Source organism: Lonchura striata, chromosome 10 (genome assembly GCF_046129695.1).
Source record: "Lonchura striata isolate bLonStr1 chromosome 10, bLonStr1.mat, whole genome shotgun sequence".
Lineage (NCBI taxonomy): Eukaryota > Metazoa > Chordata > Aves > Passeriformes > Estrildidae > Lonchura > Lonchura striata.
The window spans coordinates 7,220,569-7,236,900 of NC_134612.1; the positions used below are offsets into that span (position 1 = coordinate 7,220,569).

Below are 16,332 nucleotides of genomic sequence, written 5' to 3' on the forward strand. Positions count from 1 at the left end.
GTAGTTTGAGTTATTCACTTTGGATAGTTTAAACACTTTGTCCTTCTGTCACAGAAGATTGCTTAAAAAACCAAAAACAACCCAACAGCTTTTTTCCAGTTAAAGAAAAGCATCTATTATGTTTCACAGCTTCTAGGCTATGAGCCGAAGTTGGGCTGGTGCAAAGGGTACCGATATGGAAGCCTTTCCTCAGCTGGATTTAGATAATTTTAAATTGTTTTTCTGTGATCTCATTTCTTGAGTCTTTATTTTTCTCATTTTGTATCCTACTCTGTCTTTCCTGTCTCTTCTTGTCATCTTGCCTTCCCCTCTCCTCCCCTCCAGTTGTTCCCTAAGCAAAATGAGAACAGGTTAACATTTGAGCTTGAGTCACATTCTTGGATAGCTGCTGTCCAAATGGGTTGGAAGGCAATATAAAATAGCTCACCCATCCCTTGCTTCCATGCATGTCAGCAAATGCTGTCAGAAGTACAAATGAGGCTGGTTGAGAAGCACCCACTGTCTAGTTTCTGGGAGACGGAATGGATTCAGGGAAGTAAAGAGAGAGAGCAGAAATGCTGCTTACACAATCCTAGCTGAATTTAAAGGCTGTAGTTCTGAGGAGGACTTGCTACAGTTACCTCAGAGAAAGAACTATTGCTCCTAGTCCAGGTCTTGCTGTACAGACTGGAGAAGAGACACGTTCCCCAGTGTGGCCTGCTGAACAATTGCAGGCATGGAAGGAAAAGCCCTGCTTGGAACCAATCCTGTTTCAGAAGTGGTAATACAGGGAGGAGAGTGGCAGAGAAGCACAGGTCAGTGTTGTGGAATGCTCTAATGAGTTGCTAAGAGAGAAGCCATTCTCTTAACTTGTCCTTCCTCAATGACACTTGCCAAGACATAAGAGATGCTCTCCTCTGCCAACATCCTGATGCCATGATGCTGCAGGTCTATGAGGAAGGTGAGTCCTTCTGTGCTGCTGCTGCTGCACTGCCAGCTGCAGATCGCAGGGGACAGTGTGGGGACATTGTGACACCCGGAAACAGGAGGGAGGCTGGGTCTGTGCTATGCTGCCTCTGCAGCAGTGCTCTGGGAAACGAGGAGAAGATGGCTCTGCTTTGGTCCTGTCTTCACCCACAGGGTGGAGGGCAGCTCTGCTCTGGCATAGACAACACTCAGTTTATCCACAAACTTCAATGCAACAGTAGCAGAATATTAAACAGGATCTCTTTGCTGCTGTCTGCTTGGAAACTTGGAGAAAGGAGGGAATTTTCCTTCTGTCCATGCCACAGGGTTGAATGGACCTTTATACTGAAATAGCATGGCTCCCTTGGTGAGGCAGGCAGGACACACCTATTTTCTTGGGGATATTTCCCACACCCCTGTTATTTGGGTAGTGGGTAGTGGGGGATGTCTGTTCTTTTTTTTTTTTTTTTTTTTTTTAGGAACTTGATCTACTTTCAGGAGCTGAAGAGGGGGCTTTACTGTTACATAACAAAGCAATAGCTTTCAGTGTTTGCACAGCAGTGGAACATAAGCAGTGGTGTATCTTCTTGATTCATACAGCTATCCAAAGTTCATAGTTCAGAGCATTGATTCTGTTAGATTGTAACCTGAAAATAGGATAAGGTAACTTTGCTGTGAAGGAGTTTAAAAATTCAGTTTCTCGAAGTATCTGGGAGATGGAAGAAAAGGGCATTTTCTCTGTTCCCAGTTCCAGGTCTCTCTCATTTCAGACTTAGATTAAGACCACTTCAATTTCCTTCATGCAGCCCTGTTTCCAGTGCTTCTCAGTGTGTTGCAGTAGCTCATTTCCTGGCACTCTCTTCATTTCTCCTATATTTCCCTTGCTTCTTTCACAGACAAGGTTCCAGCTCTGGCACCTGAAAGATGCCTGGTTCCAGCCTAGCCTTGCAGTAATGCTCTGGACTATTCATACTCAAGGAAAGTCAACTCATTCTTTTTCTACCAAAGTCACAGCTGAGTGCATGTATTTTATGGATGGTGCTCCTGTTATTTCAGGTTCCTTGTTTAAAGGGAGCCTAGGTGTTTCTCACAGCTTCTTCAGTGCAAAGTAGCAGTAGCTGCACTTTCACAAAGACTTGTTCATCCCTCTGAAGGAGCCATTGAAATTTCCTCTGGTTTTGCTGACTGTTTTCTGTACTTTTGGATATATCATTTCTGTATGCTAAAGAAGCCCCTGCTTCATTGACAGCTTCATGTCTTTCTCTAAGTTATTTTTCTCTTACAGAGCAGAGGAGTGGCAGTGCAGAGTCCCACATATGTTTAGATTCTCTAATGATTTCTTTAAAAATCCAACCATTTTACATTTCCAAGCTGAAGAAAGAAGGATAGCACTCTTCTGCCTGCTGTGCTGTAGGGCAGGGGTGTTCTGTTATGTTCTGACTGGTGAGCTGCTTTCTGTCTTGCTGTCCTTCTGTTCTAATGACTTCTCTAGTTCCTAATCTCACTGGAAAAAGAAACAATGCTGTTTGGGTCAGTACTCACCTGTAGCATGCTGCATGTGAGTTGTCTCTCTTGAAGTCTTTCTTTTCCCTCTTTTTGGAAGCCTCATGGATCGGTAGTACCTGGAATTTCTTTGAATAGCAATGTACTGTGTGTGCAAGTCCCCCTCGTGCGTCACTGGGTTAGCAGCTGCTGACTCTTCCTCACCTTCAGAGACCGAACCTGACTCTCTCAGCACATGCTGAGAATGGCCTTGCCAGAGCCCACCAGTGGGGAGCCTGTGGGTGGCTTCTCTCCCAGGCTCATCCATGGCTTCCAGAACTTGTCTCTATGGCAACTGAGACGATGGATCAGCAGCAGAGCAGCAGAAGACAGGTAGCTTCCAAAACTCCATCAGCTTTATCTGAATTAGAGCTGGAGACAAACAAAACAGAACAGAACAGGAGAAGTGAGGACAAAGTTCTGGTTAGTTCAGAGGCCATAGTCCATCATCTGATTAGGATAACAGGGACTACACAGGACTTTTTATCGGAGATCATTCTGACATCATCACCTTACAAGCCTTATTCTAATGTCCTGAACATTGCTTTGATATGCTCATGGTTGTCATTCCATGACATATGACAGATGTTACTGGAAGAAAGTTGTATTTTGGTTTGGTATTACTGGTTGATTTAGAGTGTATAATAGATAGTGCCCACTTCCTTTTTTATGAAGGTAAAAATGTTACTGAATAGAAGAAAAAAGCTGAAGAGAAAGCTCCATAAATCTGTCTATTATCTGTATATTTCTCCATGTAATAGAAGAATTAATGCCTTTACAGGGCTGGGTGCCTTCTAATACTTATCAACAGCACTCACTCCTGCCATGCAGGTAAGTGAAGAAAAATCTATAACCGTAGAGCATGAAGGTAGAAGAGACAAGATTATATAGTGCAGATGCTTGATTTGCTTTCTCAGAGTTCCCCTCCAGTGCCAGTGTACCACCTCATTGACACAAAAATCCTCTGCTCTGTGTGTCAGTATGTGGACTATACCAGGACTCCCAAGAATTTTTAGGAGGCACATCACAACAGCAAAAAATCAGTTGATCCTTCAGTCTTTGTGGGACTGGGTAAAATGTGAACGGATTACTTAAACATTCTCTGGTCCTTTGCGGAATGCTTTCAGCTGTCAAAGTCTTCCTGAATATATAATACGATTTTGTGACTGATGGAGCTGTCATGAGTAATAGAAAGAGATGCTATATAGAAAATGTGAATATAAAATTGACAGTAGACTGAGAGAAGGGCATAAAACTGTGCTGTGGATTAGTTAGATGCTGTTTTAAGAAGTCACATGTAACATTGGTTTGTTATGTTACAGTATATCCAAGGCACAAGATAGCTTAGAAAGTAGGTGTTTCTATTTTTTATGGGTCTTCTGCAATCTCTGTGGACTCATGTGTTCCATAAACATTTCCCATGCTTGCCCCTGGGGTCACTCTAGCAGACCCTGGGATGTCAGGGACAGTTGGGCCATCATCTGTGAATTCTCTGCTTTCCAATATTTTTTGAAGGCACTATGATTTATCCTTATAAAGAGAAGGTCACTCCCTGAAATCATGCACTGGGCAAGAGCTTGTTGGCTCTACAGAGGAGAAGGTCTGCTTTCTTCTTTCATAACCTAACCACAGCATGCAGCTCTAAATTTGGATCCTGACTTCAGTTCTGCCTTTTGGACTGTTTGGAACTATGGCAGTTGCTCTGGGACTGTTTCCAGAGTTAATAGAAGTGTATGAAGGACGTATTTGTTGTTGGTGGTGTTAAGTTTGGTTTGTAAACTACTCTGAGGTACAGCATTTCACTAAGCCTCTCTTTTTCTGTGGGTGTGTGGAACAACGGAATAAAAACAGCTGCTGTTGGAGATAGTTTGAAAAGAAAGAAGGGGCTATTTCTTTTCCTCTGCCTTTCTCTGTCCCAAGACTAGAGCCCCAAAGGTTTGATCCTTGCAACTGTGATGGAAGTATGTCTTCTAAGTGGACTACAATTAATATTACAGCTGTAATCCTACTTAACCCCAAACTCTAACAATTGTTAAAATTTTATTTATTTCTTTTCTATAGGTTATTTTATGCCTTGGCACTCAAGGAGATGAACCTATAATAATCTCCTCTAAATCAAAGTTCCTCTGTGCTTCAAGTGGCCACCCTTGTCTATGTGACTCTTAGTGGGGCCTCTCTCATGACTTCTGCAAAGGTGATGTAACTTGCAATGCTTTGCAAATTGCTGCTGGTGTTTTATTGAAAAAGTGAGTGAAGTTTTCACAGGAGCTGCTCTCCAGTCAGGAGTAGTTTCAAAACCATTAAATGTCCAAAGGGATCATTAGGCAAAGAGATGCACACGTGTGCATGGATGAGACTGTTTTCCCCTTTCACCTACCCAGTGAGTATGAGAGTACATGGATGTCATTGAGCTTTTACAAAGTTCCTTGGCAGAGAAGGAGCCCCCTGCATGGCCAGGTGACACTCAGCTGGGTTATCCAAAGACTTATCTATGTGTTCAGTACCCCTGGAAAACCTGTGTGCTTCTCTTTGCCAGATACTCCTTCTTTTGCTCATCAGAAGAGTGAAGGGTGCCTGTCCTGAAAAGTTAACTTTTTTCCAGGTTATCAAACAGTCTCTAACAAACAAGATCCTTGACCAGAAACAAAGATAGCCATGGATGAGAGACTTTAATGTTTCCTAGGAGAGGCAGAGGGGCACTCATTTAGTGTGGTGGTTATAAACAACACATACTGTTTTTTACTTTCTTCAATGAAGAATTCAAGAACAGAATGCATTTCTGAAGTCAATACTTCTGATTTCAAAATTGATACTCTAAGAAAGTATTGAGAAACCATTTACTGATATGTCAATCAAATAGTCCTGATTTTTCCAGTAATTTAGGTGTATTAAAAAACTAGGGATATGTTTGAAGGATACATTCAAATTTAGTATTACTTTTTTCTGGTAGCAGTCAAACTGTTCTGTGACAGAGAATAACTCAAGCCTTTGTGGACCTTAACTACCCCTGTCTGAGTGTTTGTAGAGAATTTTTGAAGAAGGTATTCATCTCTGATAGTCAGAGGTAGATAAGTGCCAGGTCTTTTGTCAGAAGTACCCCCTCCCAAGTAGTTTCACATGCCACTTTGAAATCACATGGCTTGAGTCACCACCCACCTGAATGTGCTTTGCAGGCAAACACTTCCCTGGAGCTCATGGAGACCAAAGTAGCAGTCTGTAGGGAAAAGGGAAAGATGACAGCAGTGAAGCCAACAAATGATGCACATACAGCAACACTAGAAATATGCATTTTGACTCACACATAATCCAGCCTCCAGGAATTTGACTGTATAGAAATTTTACTTGCTTATGTAAAAAACTGGCATTTACCAGCAAATGCCATGAACAAGAACAGCTGAACTCAGGGATGTTGGGTAAGATGTTAATACAAGCTGTAAAAGGGACTGAGGTTCCTAGAGCAGTGTGGACATGGACATATGGATGTGTGTAGGAAACAGGGAGCACTGCTACCTCTGTGAGGGTGGGAACTAGAGGTGTTTTCCAGGCATGGGCTGGTTGTGGATGTGACTACTATATAAAGAGAGTGGACTTAGAGGAATATGAAGGGCATCAGATACATCAAAGGTGTATTAGGTGTAACTGCTGTTAACCAGGTAGGGCTAAGCAAAGATACGGATGCTTTCAGCAGCAGAAGCTGCAGACTGAAAGCTGAGCTTGCAGCCGTGTAGACCTGCAGGTATTTCAAGTGGGTTTATTACGGGCAGTTTGATGTGGGAGTCTGGAGCGGGAGGTACATTCTGGCACCAGTTGAGCATCTCTCCCTCATCCCACGATGTGCCAGGCAGGCACAGCTAAACGAGTCATGGTAGAGGCAGACTGTGTGGTCTGTCACTGGTGGCAGCCCCGGTGGGCACTGGTAGCAAAGGGAGCTCCTGAAGGCTGGCAGCCTTGGAAAACCACCTGGCTGCCTCAGCTGTTGCTGAGACAGGAGGGGTGCAAATGGTGTCTGAGCTGCTGGAAAGAGCCACCTCCTTCCCTGCCAAAACTGCTGCTCCACACACCCTGGCCCCTCTCTCAGTGGCAGTTTTCCAGAGCTTCAGCACAGCAGAGCAGGCAGTTGGATCATGGATTCTTTGCCTCCACTTTGTTGTCCTGGATAATGGGCTATTTTAGTGTGACTGGTGCTGGTCCTCATCTGACAGCCTGTGTCTCTGGGAGGATTTTTTCTGCACCCTCTCTTCCACTGCCACAAGGCAATAATTTATGTGGGATTTACTTGGCTTCCTATTCCCAGACTTCCCTGTGATAAAAGGGATGCAGCAGGATGAGTCTGGTGGCTCTTCTTGCTGGTGAATCCAGTCCTTTCCTTCAATAAATTCGTAATTTCTCTTTAAAGTAGGAAGGTGTGTTGGCTGACTGAAAAGTGTTAAGCACTGTAATAAGGAAGTTAACACAAGGATTTTGAAATTAAAACTGCTCAATTTGCTGATATTATACAACACTGTTGCCCAGCCTGGAAGAGTAATGAAGATTGCTCAATTAATACTAGAGACAGACTGAAATCTCCACCTGTGTAATTCAGGGATGTTTCAAAGCAGGAAATAACAGGTATGAATACAACTTGACTGAATGGTTTGCCTGTATAGGGACATGCAGTCACAGAAGAATTGCCCTTGTCTGACTGTGTCCCTACCACCACCAGGAATGAAGATAAAAGTATTTATGTGTCTGAGTGTCCACTCAAAATATGCAGGTGGCGGCTTTCATCACACAGGGCAGTGAACGCCTACTCTGCATTATCTAGTGCTGTGTTAGTTTTGCCATCAGCTCAAATCCATCCATGGCTGGATGCCCCTTTAAATGATGTCTAGCTCCACATCATTTTGTTTTGGGGCTCAATGCAGAAATTGCTGTCTTGGCTGTAGTGTGTTTGTGCTGTAGAAAGGCAGAAAATCTTATCATATTTTCTTCCTTTTTATGTGTTGAAGTTGTCTCAAGTGTAAAAATCCTATTAATGACTCATCTGGAAGGTTTTGTGTGCTGAATATAGGGATGCACCTTTCATGTATATTTGATGAACCAGATAGAGCTCTTTTAGGACAAAATTTTGACTTCAAGCCCTTATAAATAATATGATTCCTTTAATATTTCTTCTTTAAATGTACATGCAAATGATAATTTAGCTGCATCTTAATGGTTTCTTTTTAAATTGCTTTTCTTAAAGTCTTGTGCAAACCAAAACCAAACTTGTCTCCCATCAGCAACAGTCCCCATTACATTTGTGTGTTAGGCAGTGACTTTTATCCATCTTACTTGGTTTTAATTGGAGTGGAATGTCATCTCTAAACTCTTTCACTCTGCATGATAATGAAGCAAACCCAGCTCTGCTGGTATGCAGCACAGTCCAAAATCCAGCAGCAGGCCTTACTCATCGACAGCTGCTCTTGCTCATGCAGGTGCCAAACCCTTAAGGAGTGCCACATGCAAGAGGATCCTGGCAGAGGCTCTGGGACTCTGCCCAAGCTCAGGCCTGCATTTGCATTGGGAGATATTTCTGTCTGAGTCAGGGGAATACTAACACCCACAGACTCAGCCCTAGGCTCTGGCAGATTTAGCTCTCAGCAGATGCAGCTATGAATTCATTTAGCCTCCTCAGTGGCTGAGCTGAATACTTGGAGCCAGTGTAAGTGTGGTGCTCTCACGTGTCCGGCTGAGCCACCCCGCTCCAGGGGTTCTGACTTTTAGCAGAAGGATGTATGGGTGTGGTAACATCTTACCCTAAAGCTCTCGTAGTCCTCAACTGCCTGACTACACAAATACCTATATTTTCATTGTTCCTGGTTGGGATCACCATCCTTGGAAATGTTTATAATCCTGACGTTTTCTATTAAGTGGAGGCAAAAGACAGTTAAGAACATGTCCCTGTCCAGAGCAACGTACATGACAAAGGAATTTCAACTATTTAGGTGCAAGGCCAAGGTATTATTTGATTAAGGCACAGAGGTGGAGACAAACAGGTGGAGCATGAGAACAGACTGACCAGAGAGTAACATATGGACCAAAGAGATTCATAGCAGAAGCCAGAGAAAATTAGACCATAAGTTTGGGAATGCTGGCTGAAAGAATATCAAATAGTTTGACCCCACATGTTTCCATAAATTAAACATTTTGAGCTCATTTTGTAAATAAGATTGAATTCTATAACCACCTTAACAGAATCAAACTACAGCCACTCTAATTGTGAGATAGTCTTTCAGCTGAGGAAGCTAACATAATGGTTCTATTGCCATGATTCAGTGCTGGTACCTTATTTATAGCAAGCAAAACCAAGACAGAATTATATAGTTCATTACACTTTTGTGACAAGAAAACCCTTTTTGTCTTGCACATGTTACAGAGAACCTGTTTTAGAAACACTTCAGCGACTAAATATAAATATATTGGACCTATATAATAAATCCTCCAAACCATGTGCTTTCGAAACCCTGAGACCAAGTGAATGGGGATGGAAAGAGAAATCAGTACATTTAAAGTGGCTAAAAATTACTCAGATGTTCTCTGACTAGCCCTAAAACCGTTTCTGGAATTAAGTCTGGAATTGTGGGTAGCTCTATGCATAAAGGTAAGCCATGTGTCCATACGACCACCAAATAAGTGTGTTCTACAAATGTTACAACACATGACAGAAGAGGATACATGCCTTCATACAATTCCCTCTGCATGAAACATGAAATATTTCACAACTTCATGTAAATTAACTAATATATATATATATATATATATATATATATATATATATATATATATATATATATATATGTATATACTTAGTAAATAACAGTAAAAAGCTGCATATTTTTCTGCTGCAGCATGGTTTATGTTTTTTACTGTTTACTTATTCTTTATGATTCAAAAACAAGTATCTAAAAGGATGTGCTTTCTTATATGCTGCTACTAATTGTCATCCCTGTTCAATCCATGCAACTCAGTGAGTGATCCAGCCCTATCCCATTGAATTCCACACTTCGTTCCCTGGGCCTCAATTAGTAGATGTAGCCAAAGACAATAGCCAAGGTGTTAAAGAATTTCACCTCTGGAGCTGTACTACGTATGTGTATATGTACATATATAAACACACACGTTCTCTACAGTTGTGTAGAAGGAGTCAACCTCATTTTTAAATCATACAGAAGAGCACAAGTGGAAATCTATAAACTTTTCTGCTTTTTATTATAAAACTAATAAACCAAAAATCTGACCTTATTTCTATTCATTTCTTTAAATTATTACACATGCAATAGTGAAAATGCATCTTTGCTTGAAGATTTTGAGAGAGTCCTGAGAAGTAAAATGTATAAAACTCATCCTTGTTCTTCTGACATCACTGATATCTCTCTACTCCTGCTAGAGGAACCCCCCTTTCCTTCTTCCTGCTGTTTATGAAATGTTCTTGCCATTGATGCCATCCCATTCCTTATTTCTGCTGAGAAGATACCAGTGAAATTGTTGCTAAGTAGCTGTGGTTGAAAACTCTTGAGGTTTTCCAGGCTTATCTCTGGGAGGTAAGTGAATAATTAAAAAACAAATCACTGCATCTCCTAGGCTGGGGGGAGTACAAAATTATCAGCTCAGGGCTTAGGGGCCAAATCACAGGATGTAGCCTCAAAAGCAGAAGATACCCATGTACTCTGCAAGTACGTACGCAGGAAGGCTCTCAGCAGTCTGCCTGGTAATCTCTTCTGTTTTGCAGGATTGCATGTGGGAGTTGTGAGTTCTTGTTCCTTTTTGTTTGTTCTGTTTGGGCTGTGCGAAGCCTTCTAGCCACAGAATGTATGCAATGTAGAACTTATTTTAAAAACTTGAAGGGCTAAGGTATGGAAGCTTTAGCCTCTGATGAAATTATTTAGTCAAAAACAGAGTATGAGAAATAATATCCAGGACATAATGCCTTGCTGAAAGCAGAGAGGTTTAGTAATGCTAGGACACTTGGAAAAGGAGGATTAATAGATGTCTTGGTTGAAGCTTTTCAAGACAGACTCATTAGTAAGCAGACAGGCCAAGTGTCCCTTGGGCAGACAAGACCTGTGCTGCTCTTGGGGAAAAATATAACGATTCCCACTTCTGTTTCTAGATTTACTGGTTGTGTATTAGACACTTGTTAGGAAGAAATGAGCATGGGTGGTTTGAACTGCAGAAAAGTAAGAATTAATAGGATTTCTTATTTGAAAGCTTCCATATAGAAGCAGGGAAAGAGAAGGCTAATTTTGTTCAAGAAATAGTAGAGTTCTCACTTTTTCCTCCCTCAGTGTTAATTAGGTGGAGGGTCCAAGGAGTGCCTGTTTGGTGAATCTGCTTGCAAATGTGTAGCTACAAGAGAGTCAGAAGTCACTAAGACATCAGAATCCTATTAGGCTGGTTACTGCTAGTTTGAAAAGCCAGGCAGGTTTGGAGTGCTGCTATGCCATGCTATCCTTGTCAACTGCATCAAGCTAATTTCAGCTAATTTCAAACATGACATAAGCTGATTCTATTCTTACAGCCTGTTACTCTGACTGCATGGGACTTTAGTAACTCAGGAAAAGCATTTGATACACAACTCTGAATACTCATTAGCAAACAGCATTGACCGATGCAAACTTCCCCTTCAGAATAGCTGTTTTTAGATCCTGGTGGGAAGAGAAGCTTGCTGGACTGCAGCTCCCAGTGCAGAGCAGCCTCTTCTCTCCCAGTACTAGGGGTCTAGCCCAGGGCTTAGGCAATCAATCCCAAGCCTTCCCCACTTGCCTCTAATTTGCCAGCTGCAGCCCTAGCCAGCATGGCACTGTAGAAAACCAGAGACGTATGCAGTGCTCTGGCTGCATGTATATGCCCAGGGAGCCTCCATCTTCTTGCCAAATTACTGCCATGCTGTCTGCAACTGCAATTCTGTAGCTCACTTTACCCGAGCGCTGGAAAAGGTTGGCAAAACTTTCCTTTTTGGATCTTTCCTTCTAACAGCAGATTTTACCGTCCTCTTCATTCCCAGTTTTTAAGCACAGAAAGAGGAAGGCTGGGACAAGGGTAGTTAATCTCAAGGCTGTGGCACAGGATCAGGTTCTGGGAGAGTAGATGTATTTTCTTAGCTCTACTGCAGTTCTCTGGGAAATCTTGAGCACATCAGTCATAGTTCTCCATCTCTAGACTAGGAGTAGTATATTACAGTTTGTGAATACTCCCACATTTTTCTATAGTCTTTTTTCTTCTGAGTTACTTAAGCAGGAACTCAATGTAAGTGCAAGAGCATGACATGAGATAACCTGAAGTGCTCAAAAGAACTCTAGAACATGCTGTAATTAAAGGCAAAAATGAGCTAGTTTGAATATTCTCTTGGTTTTGGTTATATTCCATTTGATGTTTTCTACATTTCAGTCCCCTAATGAAAAGCAAGCATCTTGTCCAGATTTCTAGTTCCTCAGTGGCCCTGTTATTCTTTTTAAGTTTTATTTGAGCTGACTGTAACTGCTCCTAAAAAGGGTTCTTGTTTTAGGAATTGCTCCCTTTTGGAAAAGCAAAGTCCAAATTTTCAGATTGAGTAACCTGCTTGACCTGTTTTATCACAGACATCTGTTTCCAAGATGATTTCATATAGGAAAGAGAAGGCAAGAGGGAGATGAGACTTTCAGATTGTTCCAGGCTTTTACTGAGTCTTGTCAGTTTTCCTTATTTTAGTTATGATGGGGCAGTTTCCATGGGGTGCTGCTTGGAAACATGCATTATTTACTCTAGTAACTATATGGGGGAAAAGTTATAATTGCCTATAGAAATCACAGAACAAGCTACTTTCAAAAGGAAAATCTGAGTGAAATCCCTAGGCACTGGCCACATACTCAGGGACAGATGAAGGTAATTATATTGTTAAAGCATTTTACATTGTCTTGCAAATGTCCTGGCCAAAATATAGCAATGTGGAACAATGGTTTCTTTGGGTTCTTCTTGTCTGGCAGTTACTGTGGTGTTTCACACATCTGTATTTAGAGTTTTCTTAAAGTAGGTTCAAGTTAACAGTCCCAATTTGTATCTGTAGAAAATCAACCCTGAATAAAATACCTGTCTGACTCTTAAAATGGATGCCAGCCAATTAGTGCTTCTTGCAGGTTCAGCAAAGTATTCTAAATAGTTTTCATTATTTTAGTGCAATTTCCTACTTTCAGCTAGGTTCTAGAAGTGACAGCTCCACTATAAAGATCTAATCTGTTGATAGTTTAAGATCAGAAGATCTAGCTTGTTCTTATGAAATCTGAGTCCTTGTTTACCTTGTGCATTTAAAAATATACATAATTGCTGGGAGAGAGTTCACAGCTACACTGGATTCACAGCAATTGGCCTCCTGAGAGTGAAAGGAAAAATTGGCTCAGGGGAAGGCTTAGCCTGGAGGTAAGAGGAAAACAGGCTGTTTTTCATATTTCCTGTCTTTATTTATATATTTTTTTTTAAAGCAAGATCACGCATAAACTGTTTGACAGGAAAAATCACAACTTGTGCTGCCCCTGGAAAAATACACACATCTTGGTTGGTTTGGGAATGTTTGCTGTTCACTTGGTCATATGAATGCCATTCTTTGCAGTCTAGGTCTCCCCTCTGACTAGGCTTCCTGCCTGTGTGTGGTGGGTTTTGTGCCTACCAGTTTGTCCCAGTGGTGTCTCTCCTCTCTGTCAGCCAGTATTTCAACAGCGTCACGACTGTGCTCTCTCTGGCTTGCACAGGACTCCTTCAGTGTGACTTTGCTTGTAGAGCAAAGACAGTTCTTTCTTGGGCACTGGATTTGTGCCTTTGTTTGCAGCCTGAGGTTTCTTCCTTGGGCAGTTCCTCTTCCAGCATCCCCCCAAAATAGGATTTTACTCACCTGACACTCAGGGGCTGAGGCAGTCTCTCATTTGCCATCGGGATGAGGTATCTCCATAAAGTCTGAATTAAACTCCCACAAATTGTTAGGGAATTGCAATTCAGTTATGAATCCAGAGGCAGGTATGTCTTACAGAAGTTTACTGTCCTTCAGTCCTTGTACCTTCCTGTCAGTTCTGCTTGAGAGTAAAGTGTGCCTCAGATTTTGTTTGCTCAGTTTCCAGAGTCACAGCAAACACAGTTTAAAGGAACAGCTTTCTCTTTACCAGATAAGTTAGTACAACTATGCCCTGAACGTCCTTTGCACTGCTTGTGCCAAGGCTTAATGACAGGGGATTGTTAAACCTCCCATATAAATCTTTAACAACTGGGCGAAACTTTGGTCCGAATCTGCAAACTCAAGTGGAAACAGTAAATAGTATTTGCTTCCATTTTTAAGGCCCACTGGATGAGAAACTGCTCTTGCTTTATATTATTTCCAGCCATTTGAGATGAAAAGACCTACATGTTTATGACTATTTTTAGATTGCTATTTCTTAATTTCATGTGTGTTCACATACCTGGGCCCTGGGGTAGAATCAGCAGAGCCAACCTGGTTTTATTTTAAGGCTTTTTGGATCAAACCAAATGCCTATGATAATCTTCCCTCTTGAAATAATTTATTGCCAGGCTACTTGTTGCTGTGATTTGAATGTCCCTCTTCTGGAGGCATCTTAGGCCCTGTGCTTCAAGGGAAGACAAATATTAGTGATTGCTTGGATCAGTGCTATTCCTAGGAGAGAATTTTCCCCTCATACTTGGATAACTCACTTTATATTTTTAAGACTGCATTTTGATTGACTCTTAGAAAAAGCATCACATAGCCTGCTGAATTTGATGCTAATCTTTCCTTTGGTTTTTATCTTCTTTTTGAAGTTCACTGAACCTGCCAAATGTCTTGTTAATTTAAAAATATTTTAATTGGTCACAACATTACTCTTTTTAAAATGCAGCTGTATGTCCAGTCTGCTCCGTGGAAGATGTTCACTGAGTTAAGCTTGGGTTAATCTGAGCTCAAACATAATACATTCATGGTCACCAGTGTCAATGTCCCTTTACACCAGCTGAAGGTCTGACCTGGCATAGAGGGCTGCCAGCAATTAATCCTGTAATGATTAATCAAGGTCACCATCAGGCCTGTGCACTCCTGCTCTGAGAGCTGGCAGGACTCAGGAATGAAGGATGCAGTGGAATTTGGGCTCCTCTCTGTTGCAAGAGTTGCCTAGGGTGAATCTAAGCTAGACTTGTATTTCAGACTTGCTCATCTGAATGTCCAAGCACTGCAGAGTACATGAAGCAAGAAACGAAGATTTTATTGCATTTTCCAGTCTTTAAATTGCTTCAGTGACTCCTCCTCAGTGTTATTTTTTTTTTTAAGGCTAAATAAATCCTGCTTCTACAATCCTCTTTTTGTATTCAAACCTCACCACCTCTCTTCCTTTGCTTCTCATAGATCATGCCATTCATTTTGTTAACAAAAAGTGTATTTTCTTTTTTCTTCCAAATGGGCAAAGTAAATGGAGAAATGGTGTAATGTGTATAATAGGCAGGCTGTTTTTTGGGTGTTGTCTCTCACAGGGTGAGGAAGCTTCCCTGTGACAAACCCATGACTCACCATAGAGTGTCAGAAGGCTTACAGGTCTGCTATGGGGTAATGCTGTTGCCCTTTTGAGTTAAGAGAATTTTTTTTTATTATTTTGTCCAATTTTTTCCACAAGGTGAAGAAATAAATTGTATTTACTGTGAGAGAGGCAGCAGCAGCAGGATTCTGTGCTTACTCCTCCTGATGGAAATCAAAAGTAATGTAAGTGGAGTCAGTGGAGTGTGAAAGAATACAAACCCAAAGAGTACCTGCTCCTCATGCCTGTTGTACCTGCAGTTAATAAGGATAGTGAGGTGCTGGTCTCAAATGTGCTCAGAGGCTCTTTTCACTAATAGAATTGGCATTAAAAGAAAATAGTGGATGTTTTCTCATCCAGTGAACCCTGTTTCTCAAAGAGCTCTGCCATTAGCATTTGCTTCTTACATTCATAATTATTATTACTTTGGCTTTTTCTTGTTTGTCTTTTTTTCCTTCCTGGATAGAACAGACTTTTAGTCAAAGCCCAGGATTTATCTTCTGCACCAAAGATACCATGTTCCCCAATGCCCGGAAAGCAGTACATCATGTTTTCACTTAAAATTTGCAGTACTATGTAATTGCTGCTTCACATGATCTGATCCCACAGACCTCTTGATTTGAACTACAGCTGCTTGACAACAGCAGCTACACTGTACAGCATAGCAAAACCACTGAATTACCTGAGCCAGCCTTACCTTTCTAATGATGTTGGAAATCAATGGAATCAGGTTTGAGCATTTTGCAAGGGAAATATTCATTGGAAATTTTTTATGGACTGCATGTCACTCACTAGATGTACCATTTCTTATTTTCCTGCTAATTTCTTTTCACATATGCTCATGAGCATTAGCTTCTGAATTCTTTTCCTCAGCCTCCATTTGCAGCTATTGCCATATCTTTCCTAAGAGGTGGCACCCAAAACTGAACACGGTCCTCCAAATTCAAATGCTCCATTGTTCAGGATTCTGTCATTATATTATCTTCTGCATTATTTTTATATCCTCTTATTAATGCACCCACACACCCCATTTGCATTTTTTAACCTTTTTAAAAACGTTTTCATTACAACAATCAGATATAAGGGCAATGAAGTAAGTGTGGAACAATAGAAGTGAAGATTTTGATCCTCCTCAGACCTAAACCTGTTCTAAACTTCAGTGGTGACACTGACTTTGATTTACACTAAAAGGAAAGAGGAAGGATCAGGCTGTGCATGTCTACAGTGGGACATCAAATTTTGACAGTTAATAAGGGACACTTTTGTAAAATAGTTTCAGAATACAACATGTTGTTTGGGAAAAGCA

General features: G+C 41.3%; 2 protein-coding genes across 5 annotated transcripts in view; one reads left to right on the forward strand and one right to left on the reverse strand.

Moving 5' to 3' along the window:
• NGEF (neuronal guanine nucleotide exchange factor) overlaps positions 1-13,656 on the reverse strand; it is a 47,889-nt gene extending 34,233 nt beyond the window's left edge. Inside the window, exons 1-3 of the mRNA XM_021544366.3 lie at positions 13,370-13,656; positions 5,644-5,701; positions 2,488-2,859 (exon numbers count right to left, since the gene is read on the reverse strand). Coding sequence (XP_021400041.1) covers positions 2,488-2,755 — 268 coding nt within the window. The 5' untranslated portion in view covers positions 2,756-2,859; positions 5,644-5,701; positions 13,370-13,656. The remainder of the gene's footprint in view (positions 1-2,487; positions 2,860-5,643; positions 5,702-13,369) is intronic.
• NEU2 (neuraminidase 2) overlaps positions 1-16,332 on the forward strand; it is a 36,139-nt gene that overhangs the window by 9,216 nt on the left and 10,591 nt on the right. Inside the window, exon 1 of one of the 4 annotated variants that reach the window (XM_021544379.2) lies at positions 537-940. The exons of the other annotated variants lie outside the window; for them this stretch is intronic. The gene's annotated coding sequence lies outside the window, so the exon portion shown is untranslated. Of the gene's footprint in view, positions 1-536; positions 941-16,332 lie in introns of those variants that run through there. 4 annotated transcript variants of the gene reach the window in all.